The sequence below is a fragment of the Scleropages formosus genome, chromosome 9, assembly GCF_900964775.1.
Source record: "Scleropages formosus chromosome 9, fSclFor1.1, whole genome shotgun sequence".
Lineage (NCBI taxonomy): Eukaryota > Metazoa > Chordata > Actinopteri > Osteoglossiformes > Osteoglossidae > Scleropages > Scleropages formosus.
The window spans coordinates 32,109,409-32,135,476 of NC_041814.1; the positions used below are offsets into that span (position 1 = coordinate 32,109,409).

General features: G+C 50.0%; 3 protein-coding genes across 6 annotated transcripts in view; 2 read left to right on the forward strand and 1 right to left on the reverse strand.

Annotated features, from left to right (window-relative positions):
* Positions 1 to 349: 349 nt before the first annotated feature.
* On the forward strand, positions 350 to 2,200 carry ociad2 (OCIA domain containing 2). 2 transcript variants are annotated; one of them, XM_029255014.1, is made up of 7 exons: positions 350 to 468; positions 551 to 635; positions 1,298 to 1,351; positions 1,450 to 1,497; positions 1,577 to 1,724; positions 1,849 to 1,922; positions 2,088 to 2,200. In XM_029255014.1, exons 1-6 carry the CDS (start codon positions 400 to 402, stop codon positions 1,916 to 1,918), a joined length of 474 nt encoding a protein of 157 aa, XP_029110847.1. In that variant the 5' UTR covers positions 350 to 399; the 3' UTR covers positions 1,919 to 1,922; positions 2,088 to 2,200. The 2 variants fall into 2 exon arrangements, with proteins under 2 accessions (XP_029110847.1, XP_018588631.1); XM_018733115.2 differs by having other exon boundaries at positions 1,849 to 2,200.
* Positions 2,201 to 3,332: 1,132 nt separating this feature from the next.
* ociad1 (OCIA domain containing 1) lies at positions 3,333 to 7,443 on the reverse strand. The gene is made up of 8 exons (XM_018733114.2): positions 7,280 to 7,443; positions 5,901 to 5,985; positions 5,765 to 5,818; positions 5,627 to 5,674; positions 4,206 to 4,338; positions 3,883 to 4,121; positions 3,646 to 3,804; positions 3,333 to 3,417 (listed from the first exon to the last, which is right to left on the reverse strand). Exons 1-8 carry the CDS (start codon positions 7,343 to 7,345, stop codon positions 3,380 to 3,382), a joined length of 822 nt encoding a protein of 273 aa, XP_018588630.1. The 5' UTR covers positions 7,346 to 7,443; the 3' UTR covers positions 3,333 to 3,379.
* A 14,407-nt stretch (positions 7,444 to 21,850) lies between these two features.
* fryl (furry homolog, like) overlaps positions 21,851 to 26,068 on the forward strand; it is a 49,590-nt gene continuing 45,372 nt past the window's right edge. For all 3 annotated transcript variants that reach the window (XM_029254807.1, XM_029254806.1, XM_029254810.1), the window contains exon 1: positions 21,851 to 22,214. In XM_029254807.1, coding sequence (XP_029110640.1) covers positions 21,998 to 22,214 — 217 coding nt within the window. In that variant the 5' untranslated portion in view covers positions 21,851 to 21,997. The remainder of the gene's footprint in view (positions 22,215 to 26,068) is intronic.

Here is a 26,068-nt window from a genome sequence, read left to right on the forward strand (position 1 = left end):
GGCCAGCAGGGGACATGTCTCCTTCAGGGGGGCTCAGCGTGTGTAAGGGCACTCGGTGACTCAGCGCTTGGAGGATTACCATGTTTTAGGGTAAATATTTACTGCGGTTCTCAGGCTCACAGACTATCTGTCCGCACGACGCCCCCATGTGGTGACGCAGGAGCGACCTCTCCGTGACCTGGGAGGGGATCACGTCCCTCGGTTACACGGGATTGCGCGAGGCTGTCGCAGCAGCGGGGCCCTTCGCAGCGCTGCCTTGGGGACAGGAGGGGCTGTGTCAACTGAGGGCTGGGGGCGGGGTTAGGGGCAGGGTTAGGGGCGGGGCCATCAAGAGCCAATAAGTAAGCAGCCAGTGGGTAAGAGAGAGGAGAGAGAGGCAAGAAGCGAGCAGCGAGCAACATGGTGGAGAGCAGCACGGTGGTTGTCGAGACTCCCGGGGAATCTCCCCAGCGCGGAAGGGAGGGGAAGGTGAGCAGAGGTCATCCTGGGGGTCACAGGGTCAAGGGGTCATGGTGTGCTCACGTGGTCAAGTGTCCTGTGTGGATTGCAGTGTCCCTTGGCGGACCGCCACCTGGACAGGGAGGACGTGCGCAGAGTGATCCGTGAGTGTCGGGACGAGAGCTTCTGGTGCAGAGGTGAGGCGTGCGTGCGCGCACACACACACACACACACACACACACACGCGCTTACTTCTTTCATGTGCTCACTGAGGACTTGGCTCTTTTTCACAGTCTGGGCTCATCTGCAATGTGTGGCCACCGCATTGAAACCGGCTCTACTGTTTACTGTTTACTGTTTACCCCGTTTCCCGCGGTCGCCTGGCTGGCTGGGTTGTTTCAGCTTCACGTCGGCCCATCCCCCCAGGAGTGCTAAATTGTTCCCGCCTCCAACGACATGGGTCCACTCCCCGCAGCTACGCACCTCAGCTCACCACAACGTCCGCCACTGCGTGCAGTGTACTGCGGTGCAAAGCATTGTGGGAAACGGGAATGCTGTATATGCAGAGAAGCACTGGTCTCCGTCATACATTATTTTTCCAATATTTGGAAAACGAGGGGCACAGAAACACTCCGTTTGGTCCCACTTTGTTGGAATGAGCTCCTTATGTCCCTCAGAGCTGCTGAATTCCTCACACATTGAAGAAGGGTCTCGAACCCATCTCTTTCAGGGCCACTCCATCAATGAGTCCAACACTATCTGCTATGATTATGTATTTGCTATTTAAGTGTGTGTCCATAGTTCTGCGTGTGAACCTCTTCATGTCTTGCTGAAGATCTTTTGTTTCCACCCCTCACAGCTCTTCCCCTGTCCCTGGGCAGCATGGCCGTCACTGGGGGGCTCATCTACAACGGTAAGAATGGTGAGCGAGCAGCCAGTGAACCGCCCCCCAGGGACACAGTGACCCTAGTGACACAGTTCTGTCCCCTTCCTCCCCTCGTGTCCTCACAGGGGTTCTCAAGTCCTCCGGGAGGTTCGGACCGCTCCCTAAAGTGGCAGGTAAAGCCAGGGCTCCGCAGAGCTCCTCGCCACTCTTCCCGTCGGCGACAGTGACCTCTGACCTCTGACCCCTCCCTAGTGGCCGGGGTGCTGGGCTACGTCGTGGGCAAGGCCTCCTACATGAGCACCTGCAGAGAAAAGTTCCACAAACTGGGCCTGGAGCCTTTCGGCCCTGGATTCGGCCCCGGCTTCGGTCCGCGGTTCTGGAACGCCCCGGAGCACAGGAGGTAGGCTGGGAGCGCGGACGGGCGCGTACTAGTGCGCGTTGCTGTAATAACGCGGTACGCCGCACTGGGAGCTGCTGGCAGTGGTGCAGGGGGTGCGAGTGACCGAAGACTTCTCGTTTGCCAGGCACTGCCACCACGTGTGCGAAGAGTGTAAGAAAGAGGCGAGCGTGCGCAAGGAGACGAGCCATAGCTGAGCAGGTAGCGCGCCCACACGGACGCTCCGTGGTGATCTTTGGATTGAGCTCAGACACATCATTAATAAAGTCGTTTCCATGGACGACGACTCCAGCGCGTGCTACACCTCTGCGCTGTGGGAGCTGTCCTCTGAACACCCGCCTGTGTCTCCACCCACGTGTGTTACAGACATGTTTGGTCGCAGCGAACGCTACCCCCCCCCCCCGGCGCCGCGTCCGCCGAGCCCCCCGGCAGCTGCGTGTTCCTGCCACCCTTTTGTAACCGCTAATAAAGGTGCGTTTTCTCACTCTGCTGCGCGTCGGTTCCTCCATGAGACATGAACTCAGAGGCCGCCATACACGCATTCCAGGACTCCGGAACACACTTCCTGTACACTTCCAGTCATAAGCTGCCCCCTGCTGGCCACAAAGAGCCACTACCCCGATGCGGCAGCTTCTCGTTCGACAAACGGTGGAGCAAATATAACCTTTTCACCCTCCAAGCAGCCAGCTGGCAGTAAAGGGCACTCGATCGGAGTAAGACGGACCACCTTAATTCAGTTAATTCAACTCGCTGCCACGCCGCTTATTGTTGCTTTCTGAGGGTCAGTCGCGAACGACGAGGAGCGTCGTATGTGTTTATGAAACGAATCAGCCATCCATCGCACCGAATAGGAGTTTGTGGAGACAGCTTGCTCTCATTACTGCTCGCTTCGCTGTGATTTTAATGTAGCTCAGTTTAAAATAAGTTACTGAATGTTTCTAATTATTACAGCTATTTCCCCAAAACAACTTTACTGGTATTTACCCATTTATAGAGCTGGGTAATCTTTTACTGGAGCAATTTAGGGTACGTACCTTGCTCAAGTGTACAACGGCTAGAGGCGAGACTCGAACCTGTGCATTCTGCATCCAAAGGCAGCAGCTCTAACTATGCTACCAGCTGTCCCCTATATGTGACTTTTCTATGGAACCCAACGAGTGATTCAATGGAAAGTCGTCTGTTTTGAACATTTATGGTTTCTGGTATAGTGGTAAAATTGAGTTCTGAGTTACATTTACTTACGCGATGCTTTCCTCCAAAGCAACTTGAACAGACAACCTTCGGTTCCAAAGGCAACAGCTCTAAGCACTGCGGAACGAGCTGCCCCTGCAGTTACAAACATAACCAATTCCAGACATGCTTCTGCTCCCTGCTGCGTTTGTAGGTGGAGGCGCCCAGTGTAAGCATGGTACGCTACCCCCCCGACAGGTCAACGGCCCCAACAAAGAGATGCGACACAAAGGTTTTGGTTCAGAAGCTGTGTTTTTGTTCATTTTCACAGTCACTGGAACACACATCTAGATGGACACTTGGAGCAGGGGACAGTGAGGTGGTGATCTCCACCCCAAGGCCGTAGGTTCACTGGAGCAGCTTCACATGCGAGCACACGCTCTCTCACACACACACACACACACACACACACACACCTCTCAGCCATCTCACTCCTCCCAGGCATCTCCATAGATGTTGGTCTTGACTGGAAAACAAAACAGCAGCCTGGTCAGGAATGCAGTGCAGCCTCCCACCTCCACCCCCAGAGCAGCAGGTGTGCAGGATCACCTTAGCGAAAGCGCTCACCTGAATACAGCTTCATAAGCAGTGCTCACAGAGAATCAGAAGATACTGTAAATCTACCCTAGGTGCACTGTGCTCCACAATGAGCTTCCCACCACTGCTCCCTGCTGCCCCCTTCCTGTGCACTTACCCTCCTTGGGCGGGGCTGCCTTCTCAGGGTGGGGTCTGACCGCCGCCTCAGCCTTTTGGTTCAGGACCACTTCATAGTTCTCCCGGTTGCGGCTGCGAAGCTCTTCATACCTGAGGGTTCTCTTCTTGGGCCCCTCGTCCTCAGAGGGAACGGGGAATGCTGCGGACACATGGCGGAGCATTAGCCGCCTCCCACGGGACACCTTTGTAGAATTGAAGCACCTCACGGGTCACGCACCTCGGAGGGCACCGCTGTCGTCGTCGGCGGCCCCGCTGGGGGCTGACTCGCTGAGGGCCGAGCTGAAGGGGACGCCCCGGTAGTCGGAGTCGTAGGATGAGCTGTCGCCGTACGAGTAGCTGGAGTAGCTCTCAGGGACACCGGAGGAACCAGACCCTTCCCGGAAGGTCTCCTCGTAGGCAAGGTCAAAGGCAGCCTGGTCTTGGGGTCCCGACTCAGGCTGGTTCTGAGGGACGAACCTGGAGCGCGAGAGCCCCCATACTTGACACGTGTCACAGACACACACAAGGGGACAGAGGAGAGGAGCAGCAGGTGGCACTCACTGAGGGTATGGGCTGTGGCCCCTGCCCAGGCGCAGGGCCTCCCCCAGCGGCGAGTCTTTCAGGTTCCTGAACTTCTCCTGACACGTCTTTATGTAGGAAATCTTTCCTGCCATGTAGCCACAGACCCCAGCGACTGCGCGCACACACACACACACAGAGCAAGAGCAACAGTCACACACGGCACACGGAAGATGGAGCAGGCAGGGCCTCCTGTTCTCACAAACCTCTTTAAGGCGACTTCTTGCAAACCAGACTCTATAAATGGGACGCTTGAACCATGAGCTCCTGAGCCACACATCCATTAGTCTTAGACACAAAGGAAAAGTAAAGATTCTACTACACTAAACTTCCTCTGTCCATACCTGCAGGGTAACTCCACCACTGTTACTCACAATATAGCATTCATGGGGTGGCTGAGCTCCACTACGAGTGGGGATGGGGGATTGACCCTGAAGGTATGGCTGTACAGGGTACACAGAAGTGCAGCAAAGAGCTTTAGACACACACACAAACAGAACTACAGACACACAGCTTGTGCGTGCGTGCGTGCGTGAGAGACACACCAGCATGTTGCTGGTTCACATCCCTGCAGTATCTCCTATAGAAGTGATTCAAATAACAAATACATAGATAGCAGATGGTGTTGGACTCATTGCAGGAAATCAGCGGCTCTGAAAGAGATGGGTTTGAGCCCTTCTTCAATGCAGGTGGGATTCAGCAGCTCTGGGGGACACAGGGCGCTTGTTCTAACTCCAATCACACACCTAAAGCGCAGAGGTTCTCAGTTTTGGCTCCATTGTGGTGGAGTGATATCCCCCTCTCACTCAGAATGGCAGAAACTCTGTCCACATTCAAGAAGGGTCTGAAAACTCACCTTTTCCAGACCCATTTCGCCAAAGATCTCTCCAGCTCATGTCCGGTGTAAATGTTCATGCACCGTAACTTTATGGTCATTCCCAGATAACCCTTTACACAGCCGCTACTCCTGTATTGTATGTACGTTTGTTTGTGTACCTTATTTTAAAAAAAAAAAAAAAAAATTTGTATGAAAAATTGTATCAGGATTCATTTGTCCTGGGTTTTAAGCACTCAAGCAATGAACATCGGTGTATCAAGCGGAAAGTAAGCTAAGTTTACTTAAGAATCATGTCTGCAACTCTTGTCTCTTTCTCCTAATGTAATGAACACATTGTATTTTCGCTGACATGTGCGTCACTTCGGAGAAAAGCGTCTGCTAAATGAATAAATGTAAATGCCTGAAGCTCTCCGCCCAGTTCTCCTGCTACCCTTTTGGGTACTCGGTACCAAGCCTACCAGGACACGGAAAAGGTAAACAGCAGACTGAAACACTTGCAGCTGACGAGACACTAAAGCTGTGAGGTTTCAGGCTCAGAGGCTCTCCAGGGGGTTGTGGAACTTACAGGCCATCTTGGGAAGTGAGCCAAACGTCGGAGACACGCTGAGGACCCCTGGAAGCACCAAGAGAGACAGAAAGGGTGAGAGCGGAGCACAGGAGCGTTGCGGGACAGGCCATTTCGTCCAGCAGGACACCAACTTACCTCTGGAGATTAATCCACGGGTGACCACCATGCTCAGGATCGCAAGCGGTCCAGCTGAAAGAGGAGGGGGCAGGAGGTCAGCATGCCATACACACTCCATGTGGTGTTTACAACATCCATCACCATGGTAACAGACCTCTGTAGAGCAAGCTCTCCCTGTCACATTCCAGGAGCACCTTCTTCTCCTCTTCAGTCAACACATACGCCTGTTCTCTGGGACCCTGGGTGGGCAGACAAAAGATTACTCTTTTACGGAACGTGACCACACAAACACACACACCCACCCACACAACATCCATCAGCATTTCTCTTCTGTTGGGAAATGCAGCACAGGGCAGCACAAAAAAGGCTGTGAATGTGAGCAACACGATTCTACTGGAAACACAGTAGAACAAAGTAGAACCCACAATACGCAACCTAGTCACGTAGACAGGGACGCACTGCTTTCCCTACAGTCAAGCGCGTCACTTTATTACCGACATTTGTTGTTGTTAGGTGCCGCGGAGTTGGTGTCGACGTTGTCCTGAAAAGCGTCCGGTCTTCCGCCAACCGGCTAAGACCTGAAAGCGGGGCGTCCACGGCTGCGGCGACTGTCGATCCACCGCATAGCAGGCCTTCCTCTTCTACGTTGACCTTCCGCTTTGCCCAGCATGATGTCCTTTGTCATCGACTTATTAACGTTTACATGTGTTCGTTTCACACAGCTGTCTTCCAAAGAAAACCGTAGTATTTATTTAGGCCGCAGCTTTTCACCCAGTCACTTACGGAGCTGATGCACTAGAGTACAGTACTTACAGCGAGTCACTCATCTGTACACCAGTGGAACGCTCTCTCTCTCTCTCTCTCTCTCTCTCTCTCTCTCTCACACAGACTATGGACAATTTAGAGTGACCACTTCACTTCGAAACATGTGTTTGGACAGTGGAGGAAACCAGAGCACTGGAGGAAATGCCAGAGCGACTGAATCGTGGTGGGATAAATAATTTCTAAACAAGTGTATTATTATTCCCCACATTACTAGTCTCACACTTTTCACCAACGTCGTGACTAGAGAGTACAGTGTGAGGTGTGTGCTGAGCTATTTACCCTGGTTTTACTCATGAGCAAAGTGACCGACTAAGTTAGTTAGTGTAGTACAACTAGTAGCTCGAAGTAACCTGAGCAGGAGGAATACAGAGCGCTCCGCTCGGCTCGGCTCGGCTCGGCTGAGTCAGTGGTGGGGGTGCCCACCACCATCCCAGAGCGCGCTTGTGCCGCGCGGACACGCGAGTCGAGACAAGTCGGAGAGAAGCCTTAGAAGGAGTTCGGCACGGCGGCCCACGTATGTCACCGGCGATCGTCGCGTCGGGCAACCGAACCGAAGAGAAGCGAACACGCCGGCGGAGCCGGCGCCGGGCTCGGACACACAGGCAACAGACACAGTCAGTCAGTCAGTCAGTCAGCGAAGGAGCTGGGGGGCCTGGACTGAACTGGACTGGACTGGAGTGGAGTAGAGGACAAAAGCGCTCTGCTTACAGGGCTCGGTGGCGGTGGCTGCAGGTGCTCGGGACGCTCGAAGCCCGAGGGGTCCTGCCGCGACATGCCGGTACTTCTCCACAGGAGGACACGCTACTCCACTCGTCCGTCCGCTAAGGCACAGAGCGCGACATGTCCGCAACCTCCAGAGGACCCGGAAGCGGAGCGGACGTGAACCGGAAGCATTTTCTCTTCAACGTAAATTGTGCGTCTGGATGTGACGGAGCGAGACGTTACGTAACGCTGATCTGAGGTCGCTGCACGTTTTCCCGCCTAAATGACAAGGTGTTTTTCAGTGTTATGTGTAGGAACAGGACACATTATGTCAGGTAAAAAAAAAAATCTGTGCGGGGTACGAATTTCCTTGACTTCGGAACTTTGTGTAACACCTTCAAAATAATTACCTCAAGGAATTCCTTAATAGTCCGACAGTCTTCTGTTTGGAATCTCATCCCACATTATGACGTCTTCTCTAAGACAGGCTGGTTGGTTCTGATTTCACTTCATGTCCATTTACAGTGTTTTATAGGAAAGTCCCATCAAACTCACATTCCTACAAGTGGATGCTCTTGGCCTGGTCACTGGCTTATAACTTCTCTCCACATAAATATTGTAACAACCCGTGTTACTGTGTTTTAGCAGGAAATGTGTTTATTGTAACCGGTTGGATTTGGGTGATGTACGGGGAATTATAAGGGGGTGTTTGCGTCTCCCGAAGGGGAGAAAGAAGAGAGAGCCTGGGGGTGCTAAGTAGGCTGGGAAGGCTGGCTTGAGGCGCAGGTCCTTGAGGAAACGGGCCCTCGGACCGAGAGCGTTATTTCCCTGCGTGCCGGTGTTCTAATAAAGCGTTCGAAATGAATGCTGCCTCCGCATCCTTCTTCGCCCCATTCAAACCCAGGGCGCTGCGTACCACAATAGGTCACCTGAAAGAACAGAAAGCTGGGTTAAAAACGACATTTCATTGGTGAAACAGCTCTTTAATTCTAGTGGGCACCTAATGCGCTATGATGAATTCCTGATGAAATATCAGATACCTGTTACGCCAAAGAAATTGGCCATAGTTTCGATGCAACACCTTCAGGTTTCATCATGCTGTTCGCAAACCAACGACCTTCTTTGACCCCAGCGACCCCACACATGAACCCGTGTTCCTCTGCTGTGGGGCACATCTGTTTCTCGCCCAGTTTTCACGTAATAACACAACCATCAGGGCCTTGCTTGTTCCAAAGGGATGCTGTTACAGTGCCATACTGGAGTACATTCACTAATATCCCGTGGAAAAAGGCATGGACGTTACCCATGAAATTCCTTTTCACTAATAAAGGGAGAGAAGTGTACTGTGAATTAATTCACAGAATTTACCCAACAAGTTATTTATCCGAAGAATTAAATAAGACACAATGATTGACACCAAGCGCTCATTTTGGGAAGGTCCTGCTTCAGAAAGAACTCTTCCTATTTTGCCAGTCCTGACGATACGCGCAGAAACACACCACTGTTAGAAAGAAGACGTGCCAGTGTTTGTATTAGAGCGCCACTTCGGCACATACAGACTGGAAGTGTGACTCAAACACTCGGCGTCCCCTCACTGCTCCTCCCATTGGCCCTCAGCTATTAAGCCGCTACCCCTTTCTGCAGAGTGTCTCCCTCCACGTCAAATCACGTTTTTCAGTTCTGGCAGCGTCACGATGAGGAACCAATCACAGTGAGCTGACTTCACTGATTGACAGAAGGAGGGCGAATTAAATCACTGCTGTCGTCAGGGTGGGTCCATTGTTTCCCAATTGTAAAGGAAGGGGTGGGGCAACGCATGCTGTGTTTGACAGGTCTTTTCTCCTATCATCACATCAAAGCCAAGAAATCGTCACAGGGACGCGGTCCAATGGGGGCGAGGCGGAGGTGGGCGTCTCAAAAGCCGTCGAGTTTCAGCCAGGAGCTCGAGAGGAGAGAAGAAGGGCCCGAAACAAGGGGGAAGCGCGGACTGTGTACACTGACTGTTTAATGGTTGCAGTTGTTCGCTTTCCATCGGAGGAGCTGCCGTCGCCGGGAGACGAGCGCGGCGAAGCGCACGGCTGTGGGAGGTGAGGACGAGGACGAGGACGAGGACGGACGAGCTAAGGCAGCTGAGCTGAGTGTGAGGTAATCGACATCGTGTGCGCCGCGAACGAGCGGGGCCAGCAGCAGTGCCAGTGGCGCCAACCGAAGGGGCCGGCGACGACGCGGCTCTCTCCTCCTTCTTCCAGCATTGTGGGAAGAGTCGCCGGCTGGTGTCCGGCCAGGCGGGTGGCTGTGTCGGCACGGTTGTCACACTGTAGGTAGGGCTGCGGCCCGGCTCCCTTCAGGCTTCCTTTCGGAACCGCGCGTGCCGCTAACCTAACGGTCAGCGCGCGAGCTGAGGAGCCAGGAGTCAAGAGCCAGGAGGAGGCTGGCAGCGCAGCGGCGACTCGAGGACACGAACCGAACGACAGTTCCGGTAAAGTCCGACGGTCCCGCCGGTGTGGCGCGGTCGCCGGTGGGCTTCGCTTTGACAGTTGAACTTGAGTTAGACGCCTAGCGCCGCGGTGAGAGCGGCTCCGTCCGAGCGGCCCTACGGTAGCGCAGCTCGCTGCACATGATCATGTGATGTGTTTACCGCGGTAGACGGTAGTGCCGCACACGTGTGTGTGTGTGTGTGTGTGTGTGTGTGTGTGTGTGTGTGTCCCGCGACTGTAGCCGCGGACACGCTCCACATGTGCGCACCACATGATCATGATGATGGGATAATGCAGCTGTGCTTCCTCTGTGTGTGTGTGTGTGTGTGTGTGTGTGTGTAAGAGAAAGAGAGAGAGTTCGCCCTGACCTGCAGAGAGATACCCGCACGCGCACCTGTCTCTGACCCACGTGACGGGCGGCGGCTTGTCGAACCCCGAACACTCACTGGGCTCACACCGGGCTCCCGTGTTTATTCCTCTCCTCAAAGTACGACATCACGTTTGCGATGATGGACACACTGATGAGTAGCCCTGTCCATGTGTCACTACCGAGTGCTGTTGTACCGCGGGGATGCTGAGCTCTGCACAGGGCATTGTGGGATATCCCAGGAGCAGCTGCTGCCCCCCTCCCCCCTTGTGTGTTTAACGGGCAGGAATGAGCACTGATACCGGACGTGTCCCGCGAGGGGAGGTGCTCTCCTCTGGGACCTGGTACCGCTGTGTGGTGTCTTGTCTTGGTGTGTGTTGATTCGTGTCAAGTGTGTTTTGAGCCTGAGACTTCTCAGTCCCTTTCTGCACTTCCACCCCCTCACGCACATGGTGTACGTTTTTCATTTGCAAGGAAACCACTCGTTATATTTGGTTGAGTGCTATCTGTGATTTGGGCTGCCTGCTTATATTTTTAAGTATGTAATTAGAGTTCTTCACTGGAGCGTGGTCCTGTAGCGCCAACATCGACGCGCAGGTTTACGTCCATCCGTCCCCCCCGTCCTGCGCACACGGTGAGCTCTTACATAAGCAGGCTTTAGGTGGACGTGTGTGTCGCTGCAGCACGGCGCTTCTGATAGCCTGACACGCAGCAGTGGGGTGAAGAAAGCAGCAGTGGCAGCAACCATGCGGTTTGCTTCTCCCTCATGTGGTCTGGCGGAAGTTGAGAGACGCAGGCAAGGAAGCGCCTCTCAGCTCTTGTGAGGAGCGCACAGAAAATGTCCTCCTCCTGTAATTTGGTGTGTAATTTTGGCAACAGTGCCCTTGCTCCAGGCCTGGGTGATCTATTACTACCCATGTGCGGTATGTGGAACCATCCTGACCTTTGTCCTGCAGCGCACATGTTGTGAGGAGCCAAGTCCACAGCGCTGGTGATGTAATAGACTCTACCTGGATGGCCAGCAGCAGGGCACCCTGAGCTCCAACCTCTGACTACATAGCCGAAGGGGCAGCAAACTGGGTTTTGTCCTCGTTCCTTCTCTGGTAAAGCACTCAAAACTGTGGCTCCATGTTGGTATGGCCACAACTGCGGAAGCCTGAGCCCTGGCACACAGCAGGTGTTTCCACGGTCCGGGTCATAAGCTGGATGTACAGATCATTCTCGTGGGCAGCTACGGGTACGTCCAGCTGTGATCATCCTGGAATGACTCCCCAGTTCGAGTGCACGAGCTAATCCTTCACCCCGAGAGCTGTAGGCTCACCAAATCCCTTGGGTTAGGGCAGGAGTGGGTTAACACTGCAGCCTGTGCTTAGAAAACGCCAGAGAGAGCTGATTTAGACAAACTATGTAAACACACACACACACACACACCAGGAGGTCTGTTGGGCTGCCCCAGATAACACACTTCTCTCAGACCTTTCCACGGCAGCCAGTAATGTGACTTTGTTTTGATTCCTTCCTCCAGTTTTTCAGTAATTCAACAAACCCATTGTCATCAATTAATAAACAGATATTTTATTTTTAGAGAATTATACCCGTATAGTTAGGCACTCGCACTACTGTGAAACGCCTGCTGTGTATTCTATAATATTAATTATTATTGTTGTTGTTTAAATATGGTCACTTTGATATCCAGCCCTGTCCATGTGTCAGTACTGTTTTTATCATTATCATCATCACCGTCTCTATCCTTCTGAGTTGAAAGTGGAACAGAAAATGCAAGCAGCTCAGATTGGGGAAGTGCTTTGGGTGGTGAGGTTCCTAAGGTTAAACACTGAATACTAAATAGAAACTCACCTCTACACTGTTAGTTTAATAATAGAAATGATTTGAAATATTAGAATATTTTAGTGTTGCCTGTGATCTAGCGCGTCAGAATCCAGCCTAACCTTACTAATGTAACTTTTTGCATTTGGTTTTTTGCTCTGGGTTTGCTGCAGCTTGGTGTGTTCAGAACCACTTATGGTCAAGTCCCCTTCTGAGGAGCAATGCTGAGGTTTGACTGATATGTCCAGGTCCTCAAGTCAGCAGCTCACCTACATCCCCAGCTGGGAAACTTGCAAGTTTTCTAAAGGCTGTGCTGGGCCTTGTCCATGCTGTGGCCCTCACATCGTGACCTGTGCTCTTTGGGGTCTTGCTTCCTGTCAGGCAGGTGAGTAGCAGCCCCATCACGCTCTGGCACTTATCATCCTCGGTGTATGCCTGCAGTTCCACAGCCACATCCTGGTGCACGTCTGCCAAGCTAAGCCCAAGGTGACGAATGTGTTTCATTGGTTGAGCATCGGTCGTCAACTGTTATATAAAACCAGGTTAACTGGATACGTGGAGCAACGTCTGTGTTCCAGTCCCGCATTGCCACCTCCCAAAGTGATGCATCTAGGATTCCCCAGGCGACCAGAACCACATGCCTTGGCCAGAGTAATGTGCCGGCGAGTGCAGCGACCAGCACCAAGGATAGACACACAGACTGACCGTTATTGTCCCAGCTGGGTCAGACTGTTTGTGGGGGTTTTCTAATTAAAATATGCAGGTCAGCTTTTTAATGTCCTTTCTTTTAGCATCTGTTTGCTGACACGGGGAGGCATCTAGACTCCTTGCTCTGGCAGTCAGGCCATTTGCATGTTTTCTGGACCACGGAGGGGTTAAACTGCAGTGCCCTGGGTTTCCCCTGCCATTGTTCAGCCCTGGCGGCACTGCTCTCCTTGCATAATAGGAGTCTGAGAAAAGTCACCACCAACTTGGTTCCTTCCAGAAGCTCCTGGCACATTTTTTAAGGAGTCCAAGAAAAATGGTGCTATAGTTGTTTTTTGAAAGCAGAAGCACTATAAATTGTTTATTTGAAAAGTAGATGCACAGTGCCAACTTGTCATTGTTTTCTCATTGTTTACTGTGTGCAGGCAGATTGGTGCTTTAGCACGTGTGCAGACTGCTCTCACGTGGCATGTCTTCTCACAGCACTCTGTTGTCCTCTCCTACATCCCCATGTTGTGTACATTTAGATTTATTTAGCAGATGCTTTTCTTCAAAGCAACTTCCAATGAACTCTATGTAGCATTATCAGTCCACACACCTTATTCACCAAGGTGACTTACACTGCTATACACACTACTTACAATGGGTCACTCATCCATACATCAGCGGAACACACTCTCCGTCACTCACACACTATAGGTGTAGCTATACTTTGTGTGTATTTGTGTTGCAGGGGCTCCTGAAGGACCTTGCGTTCAGTTGAACATGCCTCGCATGAATGTCTTCAGCCCTCCTTTCAGCAGAGTGCCCAGCTTGATGTTACGGTTACTCGATCATAGGAGTGCTCAACCCAAACCGAGAAGCACTAGGCAGGAGGTGGTGGAGGTTTAAAACAGGGTGTGAGGTCCCACATCACTGCTCTTTGATCCCGTCGTTGCTCCCCATGTGCTCGGTGTTAATCATTGATCGTTTGCTGGCGCCATGCTTCCCATGGAGCCACTTCCGTGATAAGGCTCCAGTCCACCGGGCCTCCCGAGCTGAGTGATAGCTCCCGCTCGTTTGTCTCTGTGTGCGGGTCCGAAGGTCCCCCTGCTCAAGGCCAACGTGTTTGTGGTAGTAAAAACATTGCACACAGCTAACAGCATGACACGTGTGACATGGCACGACTCGTGGCATGTAGTCGGACATTTCTGATCCTGTCAGCAGTTGGTCAAGTGCAGTTCCTTGTCCTGAGCAGATGAGCATCGTCTTGTGTGTGTTTGTGTGGATCCAGTAACAAGGTCTCCAGATTCCAGACACGGTCCATATGCTGCTTCTCAGCCCCAACATGTCTGTGGAGTAGTTTATATGAGGCAGATGTCTGTCGTGCTTCCAAGGGATGCATCGTTGTTGTTGTTTTCACATGCATGAACTGTTAGCTGTGAGCAAACATGGTTTTACATTACATTATTCATTTAGCAGACGCTTTTCTCCAATGTGACGAACATCTCAGAGAAAATACAATGTGTTCATTACATTAGGAGAAAACAGTTGCAGACGTGATTCTTAAGTAAATCTAGTTTGTTTATTCCACTTTATGCACCGATGTTCGTCACACGAGTAGGTGCACAAAACTCAGCATAGATTACTTCTGATCACCTGATTATGTATACTTCCGTCCATAGAAGCAGTTGTTATCCACGGTTTTCGATGGTGAAAGCAGTAGTAACACATTTTTGTGTCATGAATGCATTGTTTGATGGCTCGCATTGTGGAATGGGGTCTGCTTTGGGTGAAGGGCAGCAGACTGCAGACTGACTTTGGCCCCCGAGGTTTGAAGGTGGATAAAGGTACAGGTGGTCAAGCAGTGAATGTGGTCATAGGAGCTGGGACAGGAGAGGGGGTACTCGTTTTACCCTGAAATAGCTAAGGAACTGTGCAGTACGTGAATTGTGTGTCACAAATGTACAAGAAATGGAGCGACTGACCTGCATCTTAACAGAGGTTGTTATACAACACGTTGGCACACTCATGGTCAGTGGTCTGCATCCGCTTATCACTGAGGTCATTACAATATTGACATAATGTGCTCTGTAAAACATAGTAGACGTGCCCGAAAATGATTGCAAAAAGGGCTGCGACCATGACATGTTAGCGGGCTAAACATCTTCCATACATACAGTGTCCTTATTGAGACCCATTTGTGGTCAAGCACAAACCTGCCACTCAACCCAACTGTGTGACCAAGAGGTTTGAGGAAGTGTGAAATTTGGATTTCATTCAAAAAGGAAAGGTGGCCTTTCTGTTCACATGTCCTTACATCTCTGGGTTTTGGCAGGGAACAAGGATTGTCTCCGATGAACGCTTCATTTGATTTGTTGCCTTGAACGTGCACTGGGCCTGCAGGAGATGGTGGTTTTTGACCGCCACTGGACAGTAGCTTTTCTCTGTTTCCTCCAACTTGCATTGCATGCTGTAGGGCTAGGGCTAAGGCCAAGGCCAGAGCCCCTGGTTTACTCTGTTGTGGGTCAAGGCAGGGACCGTGTACCTTTAATGACCAGACCAGGCTGGGCAGCTGGAGTACTTCTGCTTTACCCTAGACAGTGGTAGCTCTGCACAACAACTGAGTAGATGGACATTTTCGCTCAGGGGGAGGCTGGGCCCCCATACTACTCTCTAGATCTTTAGGAGGTCCAGCCACCCTCCCCTGAATTCTTCTTGAAATGTCTGTTGTAATAAAGTGCCTTTACTTCCTTTCCATCGGCTTTATGGGATTGGGGCTAATTGAGCCTCATTAAGCGCTTAACCTGAGGAGTAAAGGACCCTGTTTGCGTGTATGCTTGCACACGTGCGTGCCAGACAAGACATTTTCACAGGTTTGTCCAAAAACACCTTGAGGGCTCAGCCTCACCGCGTGCGTGCGTGCGTGCGTGCGTGCGTGCGTGCGTGCGTGCGTGCGTGCGTGCGTGCGTGCGTGCGTGTGTTCTGAGCACCTGACAACTTGCAGGGCACTGGTTGGAACTGAATGTGGCAGTGTGTACTCTTGTCCCTCTGTGAGCCCTTGCCAGAGATGGATTCTCGCACATACCTGGCAGCCAACTGCGTGTGTGAGTGAGAGAACTCCTGGCATTCCTGTGCAATTCTACTGGTGTCTGTATGTTTGTGCAGTACCTGTGATGAACCACAATGATACCTGTAACCTCCCATTAAAACCACTTAGGTGTCATTCACTGAGTTAAATGTATGTTTGTCCTATAATCATATCAAAAGTACATACATACCTGTGCGTGCAACAGCTGTTCCTGGACTTGTATATAGTGACAGCAGCACTGAATTTACATGTTTCTGTTACAATGAGTTTGAATGAAAATGGGTAGAAAGTGGGGCACCAGGACAGTCAATTTACCTCGTGTACGCTTCTACACACCCAGGGTCGTCTTGATGCTGTAATTAAAACTTGGGTATGTAATTATTTGCCCCACCTCTTACTTTACTAGGACCTGGGTTAAAGGTCAGAGGGGGTATTTGCTCCAAACTGCCTACAGCTTCAGAAACACATTGTGGGAACAGCGAAGGTCTCTTGCTTTCCTGGCCCAGGAGTCCCAGGTTTTGCCTCCTCTAGGTGCTCTGGTTGAATCCAGGGTGTCTTGTCTCAGTTTGGCTCCCCTGTTGTCACGAGCGTCCTCTGATGGTGTGTTTGCTGTTGTCTCCAGCTGCAGGTTCCTGTACAAACATCTCCAGAGCTGTGGAGCTACCAGCCAATGCACCTCTGTCCTTCCTCTATGGAATTAAGGTATGTTGCCCACTTTTAACTTTTGCTTGTCCACAGAGTTACCTGCAGGGTTGTGCTGGGGGTCTGTGTGTGTATGTCTGAATCCATATCCCCATCGAGACCTGTTGCAAGTGCACATACACAAAAAGTACCTGACCTGTGCCTCTAGGTTTTTCCTGAAATATCCATTTGGATTCAAGCCTGGGTGAGTAAACCAACACGATTGTGGTCACACTGAGGAATTGTGGGCCGTGAGAAGGAGTGCAGTCCCACGACTGACTGCAAACATAGTGTTCTGTGTGGGTCTGATAAACTGTAAGGGGAAGGAGCCTGCTTTCACAACAGTGCTTCTTCAGAAATGGTTGCAGCTGATGGCCACTGGGTTTCACGGGGCCAGTTGTAGCGTGTGCGCGCACGCATGTGTGACCATATCCCCATGGAAACCCTTGCAAGCTGTTGTGGGTATCTGGGCTTGTGGCCCTGCTTGTCTGCTGTGACCCACACGCCTGCACAGTGACTGCAGACATGCGCAGATGTGGTGTCCTGGCATGATCCCACACTGGGGATGAAGGACTCTTCTGTTTGCCATGTGGACAGGCCTTGTCTGGAGTTGGCACCCTGAAATACCCCCTGCAATGCTCCCACCACAGCCAGGATTGTTTTTGGAGGCCTATCAGGAGCTGCTGTGCTATAGTGGTCATTCTGGGGGAAAGTGTGAAGGGGTGTGGCTGCTGATTGCAGCTGACCCTGGCAACAAGGTGGTGGGGGGGCGCTGTGGTGACAAAGAGGCTCACAGCAGCCCACAGTGGTGGAGGGAGGATGAACTGGTGGCACATGGCCCGGGTGCGAGCCGTTTACTACAGGCACACTTTTTCTATAATACAGACTACTTTGCAACGTTTGAGCAGCTGTCAGAGGGAAACCTTGGGAGTGCTGCTGTTAATGGAGGAGTTGTGTTGTGAGTGCTGAGTGCTGGCTTCCTCAGGTCCTGTGTTTTTTTTTTTTTTTTTTTTTTTTTTTTTCCTTCTTTCTCCTGCCCCTTTGGGTCACCTTGAGTTTGGAGGCCTCTGGTGGATGTAGTGCTTAAGGAATGGCACTGGGGTCCAGAGAAAGATTCACTGGCACAGAAAGGCTTTCATATAGTGCAGACATGAGCAATGATGGCTGAATATGAAATCACACACGCGCTCACACAACCTACTGGAGTTTGTTTAAAAAAAGTGCAAGCTTGAAATGCTGAGGAGGAAGAGTGTTGTACTCCTTCCTGCCACCTGCTGTGGAATGAGTGAGGCGATGCAGAGGTTTCCCTCATCGGTGTGTGTGCACCTGTCAGAGCGAACCGTACTGAGCTTCGACAGTAAAGACAAACGGCTTGATGTTTCCTCATTCCTACAAAACAGCGTGCAGCCCCTGTCCTGTCAGCCATTATTCCTGCATGTGTGACTGTGGTGTGCTTTCGGCACAGCCATGCTTCGCAAACTTCCTACCGTGTAAAGGTCTTGCTCAGTGTGCCCACTTTGTTTATGTAACCACATGTTGGCAGTGGCCATGCGTGTCACTCAAGGGCTGCAGGAGTCCTGATGTGAGAAGCGAACAAAAGACGGCTGTGTGAAAATGAACTTTGTGAAGAGGTTGCACTGTCTGTGTTCTCTGGAAGTGACTCATAACACATTTTAAAACAGTGACATTTTTTGTCTTCCTTCTCAGCACTTGTGATCCAAAGATGTGAATGAAGAAGTGCAAAATTGTTTAGTTGTGGTTTGGTGCACTGCTTCTCAGCACCACCATTTGGTGATCTTTACATCATCCTCTCACAAACACAGCCCTCATGTTGGAGATCTTAGAAGTGCACTGCAACTATGGTATTTTCACTCACTTGAAGTGTTTTGTTGATGCGTTTCCATCTTTGTAGTTATGAGCACTGTGTGAAAATGCACTGTGCGGAATAAGAGCGAGAGCTCATTCGTGTCATCAGTGATCGGAATCTTGCTGGCGTGTAACATCGCTGTACCACTGCGTTGGTGGCACTGTGGACTGGACAGAGGAACACCAGTGCAGTATTTTGCACTCCTGTACTGTATCCCTGTGTGCGATGCTTCTTGGTGGAATGAGTAACCCTGTTCAGACTCTGGCAGGCAAGGATTTTTTTTTTTCTTTGCAGGAATTGCTTTTTGTCTGTCTAAAGAAACTCTTGTGTGTCTGCAGTGTTTCTGTTTTCTGATATGTCCAGAAGCAAAATGCAATAAATTATTGAAACTGGTAGTTGAACGGCTCAGACCAGTTAATCATTTTAATAATGACAGGTCTTTGCTGATGTTTTCCACAGCAAACACATTTTGTGGGAGAGGGTTTAAAAGTACCCTGAGTCCTGCAGCAAATGCATACACATCAAGTGGTGCGATGCTTTTGATTAGCAGCTCCATCCGGAGTTGCTGTTTACGCTCTCAGGATACACGGGGTTTTCCGGGGCCCTCTGTTGTTCTTTGTGGGTGTCTCATACCCACTCTGTGTGACAAAAGGCAGGTTCCTCTCCCTGCCTGCATCTGCATGACTTCAGCCCAGTGGCCGCTGGGTCGTGCTGTCATCAGCATCGTTGTCGTCACGGGCGGCGGAGTGCAGAGCTGAGAAAGCAGAAATAGCTGCAAAGCTGGGTATTTAAAGCTCTCTGAAGCATGCAGGGACCACTGAGCGCAACATCCTGTTTGGTATCGTTCTCACAATGAGCACGCAGTCATCTTCCTCTACGGTGGCTTTGGTGGTTGACGTGTCTGGCTCTGTGTGACACAGATCAAAGCTGGAGATCGCTCAGCAAGAAGATACCTACTGCATTTAACACTACTGCAGGTGGCAGGTACACATGTAGACATCTAATGGACCAGCAGGGCCCCTCACTGTGCTCTCATTGCTGACTGCTCCTCAGTTCTGGCTGCTGGATGGTCTGCGACAAAGAGGTGTGTTGGGTTTTGGGATGCTAATTGGACCAGTCAGGTTGTCTGATAGTTGGGTCAGAAGATAGTAGCGTGCTGGGCTCTTCCTGGTGATTGGTGTAGGGGCATGCAGATTATGGTCACTCTTCAGGGCCTGTCTTCCAGCTGCGAGAGTCTCTCACTTATGTGGCACTGGTTCCGCCATATGGCCTCTCGGTTATGGTTGGATCATTTTTTCACAAAGTGGTGCTCTTCCTGTTGTGGCTGCACAACGGTAACAGTAATATCAATTTCAGCAGTGCTCTTGGTGAGACTCACCACTGATTTGATTAGCCTCAGTGATAATCTGATGATGATATTGATTGATGGTATTGAGGCTCAAATGGATCAATCAACCTGTCCTGTTCATCTCAGTTGATCGTTTGAGGGCGGTCCTCCTTGTACTCTTTTACTACGGTGGAGCACTTTACAGGAGCAGTGTTGTGGCTCACAGGTGCAGTGGTGTCCAGTAGGGGAGGAGGGGGAGAGAGAGGGTTGTACACAGGAAGCAGAGTGTTGCAGAAGGTGTATGGGCTGGCCCGTGGTGGGGTGGGGCAGGGTGAAAGACGCTGCCTTGCGCACATCCTGTTTTGTGCAGTGCTGATGCATTGTTCTCCTGCGCTTCCTGCTCTGGATTCCTCTGCATACTGGGCCATTGTTTGGGCTGTTTAGGAGGAGAGGAGTCCCTGTGTTGCTTCCAGTACTTTCGATGTTTGATGCAGCTCTCCAACCCCACCCCCTCCCCGAGGTCGCACACCTCACATTTCTCTGCGCAGAATTTTACAAGTCCAGGCTGCATCGGTGTAACATGACCCTAGAAACACTTAACTCTGTGTTCTACTGTGAAAGTGTTGCAGGTACAAGGTCTTGTGATCCATGTAAAGGGTTGGATGTACATCGGTGTATAAAGTGGGAAGGAACTAAGTTCACTTAATCACACGTCTGCAACTATGTCTCTTTCTCCTAATGTAATGCAAAAATTGTATTTCTCTGAGATGTATGTCGCTTTGGAGAAAAGTGTCTGCTAAATGAATAAATGTAAATGTCTGCTGACATGTTGAGGGCAATGGGACCAGAATTAATCACCCCCAAGAGTGACCTGGCACTGTGACCACACACCATAAAAGATTCCAAACCACACTCCAAATAAAGTGTTTGCCAGTTTATGTTTATCTTGAAAGTACTACATCTGACACACTTTGCTTTTGCAAATGGACACTCTTTCCTTTTGGTATATCACTAGGTGAGGACTTCAAATTGAGCTGTTTTTCTAGTAGTTGTCATAGATACGTATTGTTGACATAATGCAGCCATCACCATGGTGTCTGAAGTTTGGATGGGCCACTCTTGTTGTAGTCATTACTATTGGTTGGTGCTGTGGCACAGCAGGTAGCACTGGTGTCTCAGTGCCTGAGCTGTGGGTTTGAATCGTGCTCAGTCTGTCTGCGTGCGTGCGTGCGTGTGTGTGTGTGTGTGTTCTCCCTATGTTGATGCATGTCTCTGAATTGCCACTGGTGTGTGTGGCTATCCTGTAATGGATTGTTGTCCCATCCACATTGAACCCTGCCTCACCCTCAGCGCATTTGTGACTGGACAGACTCTTCTGCCTGCTGCTGAGCATCGCTCTTATGTACTTCATTCTGTGACCTCAAGAGGGCAGCATCTAGCTGTCCTGGATTGGTGCAGTGCGGCCTCAGCAAATGTAAGACACTGTGATAGTGTCCCAGCTGTGTTCTCAACGTGCTCTGTCCATGTGTGGGGAACAGTCTTTTCAGGGTGTTTGCAGTGACAGCCACTTTACTGGACACTCTTTACTGCCTTACTTCTATGTGTGTCTATTTGAGTTCCCACTGCGCTTCTCTGTGACATGCACCCAAAGGAGCAGTCCAGGAGCTCACGGACACCATTTGACATGCAAGCGTTGGCATGGCAGCTGGCTGAGGCTGCTCATCGTGTGCAGGGAACCACTCTCTTGGGCCCCCTGTGAGTCTGGGGAGACTCTCTGTGTGTGTGTGTGTGTGTGTGTGTGTGTGTGTGTGTGTGTGTGTGTGTGTGTGTGTGTGTGTGTGTGTGTGTGTGTGTGTGTGTGTGTACCGCTGATGTGAGGTGAGCCTGCCATGTGTGTGTTTATCAGCGCCTGCAGACAGGCTCGTGAGGCCCACACCCTCTTTGCACTCGTCTCCCTGAGATGAAACCGCCCTTCCTGTCTGCTCAGCAAACTGCTGTTACCCCAGCAACTGCTTGTCCCCGCCTGCTCTTCCCCTCAGGCTCCGCCCCCTGGCCACGTCCTGGCTCTAGTCTGTTTGGATTGGCCCTGTGCCCAGGTGTGTGTTATCAGGGCAGGACCAGAACAAGTTCCATGGCTGATAGCACTTGCAACCTGACTACATAAAGCTCCACCTCTTCTCCCCATTTCATCACCTTGGAAAGCTGGAGGGTGCCCCTCCTACCTGCCCACCCTCACTCTCTGAGCGCCTGCGTGTGTTTCTGTGTTTCTTCCCCTACACAGCACGCAAGCAAGTGGCAGCAGGCAGGTACTTGGCGTGTGTGCCTGTCTCAGCCTGTGTGTGTATCTGTGTCAGAGAGCATGGTTTCCTCAACTGGCCCTTCGGAGGAAGAGTGAGCACAGGCATGGACTTCCTCAAGAGTTTGGTTCCCGCTGCCGTTACGGCTGATGTCGGCCTGGATGCAGGGGCTGCAGGTGGGCCCCTTGTTCGCGATACAGGGCCCCGCTTGCTCCGCGTCAAGCGTCTTGGACTCCTCTCTATGGGCCAAACCATCGAGGAGGGTCCTGACGGGCTGGTCCGAGGCCCCCGACTGACTAGGTCCAGCCGGAACCGACTGAAAGGTACAGCCTGACTGCTGCCCTGCTGTTCCACTGTGAGCCCATCTCACTGGGGAGTGCTAAGTCTGCACTGTGTGTGTGTGTTGGGGGGTAGGGGGTTCGCATGGCGACACAGCTTTGGGTTATTGTCCTTGCTCAGGTTCAGTTTTTCAGCAGCGCTTAGCAGTGTGTGTCAGCGGAGTTTAGCAATTGTAACTTATGTGTCTGGCATGTAGGGCGGACGCTGAAGCAGGGAGCTTCTTCCTTGCTGCTGTGTTGTGTAACGATCATCAGGAGTGTGTTATTGTAGCACAGGAAATCTGCCTCCTTTTCCCTTATTTACACAACAGAGCTGCCTTAGAGGCTGCAGGGGCCCTTCTCCAGTCTACTGTAGCCAGTAGCAGTAGTCAGCTGGAAGTGCTGCTACTTTAAGGAAGTATATGCTTGAGTGAAAGTGAGTGTGTCGCCTCTCAGAACTCCAGTGGCCGTTTTTCCAAATGACTCTTTTCCACGTTAATGGCTACAACGATACAAGTTTCTCCTGAAAAAGTATCTTTATAGCTACAGGTGGTCCTCGACCTACGGCACACTTCTGTTCCCACAGCCTTGTCGTAAGTTCACTAACTCACAGAACCCCGACATGCTTCAACGCCATAAGGATATGAAAACTAACATGTATCAATGTCATGTCATATAATGAAGTTTTGTTATGTTTTTCACAAATTTTATACATTGTTCATGTTAAAGTAAAACAATAAGATGAATGGAGTACAATGTAATTTTATTTTCATACTGCACTATTTTCACTTTCATTCTAAATCTTTCGTCTCCTATTTCACTTCAGCACCACCAGAACATTGACTTTTTTGCTTGCTAGACATTTTAAGTTAAAAGAAACTTGACGGAAATAAACAAACTACACCTTTGTAAACAGAATGCCAACGCTGAGTGAGCCCCAAACGGAGACAGATATGGCAGCTCATCGATGTTTTCTTACAGCAATCAATCATAGTGACTGAAAAGTAATATACAGGTAGTTCCCCGGCTTATGAATGAGTTCCGTTCCTCAGTCTGTCTTTGAGTCAGATTTTGACGTAAATCGGAACAGTTAGGTATGTTAGGTATCTAACATCAGTTAGTCAAATGTTTGTCTTAGTATCTTGTATATCGTCTACCTTTCTATGCATAAACGTTAAACACTTCCGGATACACTAAACCATCTTTAAAATAATACTACAACAATAATAATAACAATAAAAATAATAAATGTAACTACAGTATTTATAGTAGAGAAAGAGAGGAGAGTCTGTGTGTAGGTATAAAAAACAGTAAACTTTGTTTGCTTTTTGCATTTTTTGTTGGCCTTTTACCTTTCGCTTCATTATTTCCCCTTTAGTTTCAATCGTGATCATTTCCCTATTCATTGATGCATCAACACCACTTGCATCACATTTACACTTTGGTGCCATGGTTAGGAGGGCAAAAACAAACAAGAAAAAAAATTAAAGCCAAATACAGTAACGCACGAGACGCTTAACATCCCATGGTCCGACCGAAAAGACGGAAGTCTTTGTCCTACCTCAGGCTCACACCCCCCCAAGCCGATGAACCCTTGTAGATGTGCAATGTTTTGATGCGTGTCGCAAAGTAGCACCTGTTTGTTATCACAAATTATGGTATGTACAATAACTTGAATAAAAACTTCATAATTAAGCCTATTATATTTTTATTTGATTGTTACTTAAGGGTGAAGACAAATTAACTTCCAGTTAGTAAGGGGGTGGTTTTGAACTACGGATTGTATGCAAGTCGAGCGTTCGTAACCCAGGGGCTGCCTGTAATAAGGTTGATGGATAAATAAAATTAGGTATTGCCAATTAATCTAATGAAACAAACAGAACAGTTGACTGCAGTGTGCTGGGTGTTACTAACCAGTATTTAACTGAGTCTGGGATATATACCCTAAGGACCTTACACCTGTTTGCTCATTTATACTGCAGGCTCATTTTTACTGTCAGTTCAGGGTAAGTCCCTTGACGAAGGGTACTGCAGCATGAGCAGGGGTTCAGACTTGTATACTTACATTTATTTGTTTAGCACACACTTTTCTCCAAAGCAATTTCCAGTGGATGCTATGTAGTGTTATCAGCCCCTGGATCTTATTCACCACAGTGACTTACACTGCTAGATACACTACTTACAATGGGTCACTCATCCATACATCAGTGAAATGCATGCTCTCTGTCACTCACACACTATGGGTGAACCTGAATAGCATGTCTTTAGCCTGTGGGAAGAAACCCACACAGACATGGGGAGAACATGCAAACTCTACACCGACCGAGCTGGGATTGAACCCACATCCTGTCACACCACCCAAGTGCTGTGAGACAGCATTGCTACTCACTGTGCTGCCCCACTACTTAAATTGTTTGGGTAATTTTACTGGAGCAATTAAGGGTAAGTACTTTGCCCATGGCTACTACAGCTGGAGGTGAGGCTCAAATCTGCGACCTTTGGGTCCAAAGACAGCAGCTCTAACTGCTATGCTACCAGCAGCCTCATAACTTTCCCCACTTTGCCTGGAAGCCAATGAGCCCTATGCTGCCTGCTGCCCCAGAGAAACATTTCTGACACCTAAATACAAAGGACTTGACAAGCAGCAGGAGTTGGGTTCAGTCCAACAACCTGTAGGTGACAAGCATTATTAAGATTACCCTAACTGCTACACGGACTGGCCCAGAGTAAGAACATGCAGACACGGTCACAGAAACAAAGGCCAGTCAGTTCAGATGTTCAAAAACCAAGAAAGGAAAAACCCTACCATGTGAGTCACTTTCTACAAACTTGCTTTTCTCAGGCAAACGGGTTGATAAATTCTGTTCTCACAATATCAAAAATCTTATTTTTAACTTATTGCCGATTTGTCAATTATGGTGATACAAAACTCAACACTCCACTCTGATTTGTGAGCCCTAAACTCTTATTGGTCAGCACTAAACTCCACACTTTTTGTATTAACACATTGCTCATATTTTATTTTGCTTAAATGTGATAACTGACGTAACTCTAAATTTGTCTGTGCCTTGATTGGTTTTGAGGAGATGAAGTTAAGATTGTTTTTTCCCCTTTCAATCAGTAAGAGGGTGAGAAATATACCAAAACAAAAAAGTACTTACTTGTACTCAGGCACATTCATAAATAAAAATAAGAAGAACAAATGCCAAAAACACACACACGCACAATTTGCTGAAGCCACTGGTCTCAAGTGGGGTCGCAGCAAGCCAGAGCCTAACCTGGCAGTGTAGAGTGCAAGGCTGGAGGGGGAGGGGACAGGCCCAGGATGGGATGCCAGTCCATTGCAAGGCACCCCAAGTAGGACTCGAACCCCAGACCCACCAGAGAGCAGGAGCCAGCCAAACCTGCTGTGCCATTGCCCCCCCTGCCAAAAACAGCTCTGAAAAAGTTTCCTCAGAAATGTACTCAAAGTGAATATAAGTCACTGCTGCTCACCACTGGCACCAACACACATGCTATTGCATGTGTGTGTGCTAGTGTGTGCAGTAAGTGTTGGTGCAGATGTGAACCAAAAATCACATGGAATATTTGCCAGAAAGTATGAATGTTTTGTCTCAGGCTGAGGTTTGAATGTCTTCTCTGTCATGTTCTTTAGCACACAATACTGAAACATAACTGGCAGTGTGTGTGTGATGCATTGGCTGCCTCTCCTTTGGGCATCTGTCTTTGGGCATCTGTCTTTAGTCATCTGCAGATTTGGGGAACACGTTGTAACCTGTACTGGTTAAAGTGTGTACTTTTTACCACCCCTCAGAGTGTGTTCGACAGAGGTCCTGTGCCTTTCGGTAGAAAGGATGCTG

Bases quoted from the DNA above. Each gene is read 5' to 3' on its own strand.
- ociad2 (XM_018733115.2), top strand. From the start codon at position 400: ATGGTGGAGAGCAGCACGGTGGTTGTCGAGACTCCCGGGGAATCTCCC. The intron at 469-550 runs GTGAGCAGAGGT...TGTGGATTGCAG, and splicing joins AGCGCGGAAGGGAGGGGAAG to TGTCCCTTGGCGGACCGCCA. The intron at 1,352-1,449 runs GTAAGAATGGTG...GTGTCCTCACAG, and splicing joins TGGGGGGCTCATCTACAACG to GGGTTCTCAAGTCCTCCGGG.
- ociad1 (XM_018733114.2), bottom strand. From the start codon at position 7,345: ATGTCGCGGCAGGACCCCTCGGGCTTCGAGCGTCCCGAGCACCTGCAG. The intron at 4,339-5,626 runs GTAAGTTCCACA...GTGTGCGCGCAG, and splicing joins CTCACTTCCCAAGATGGCCT to TCGCTGGGGTCTGTGGCTAC. The intron at 3,418-3,645 runs GTAAGTGCACAG...TTTGTTTTCCAG, and splicing joins GGCAGCCCCGCCCAAGGAGG to TCAAGACCAACATCTATGGA.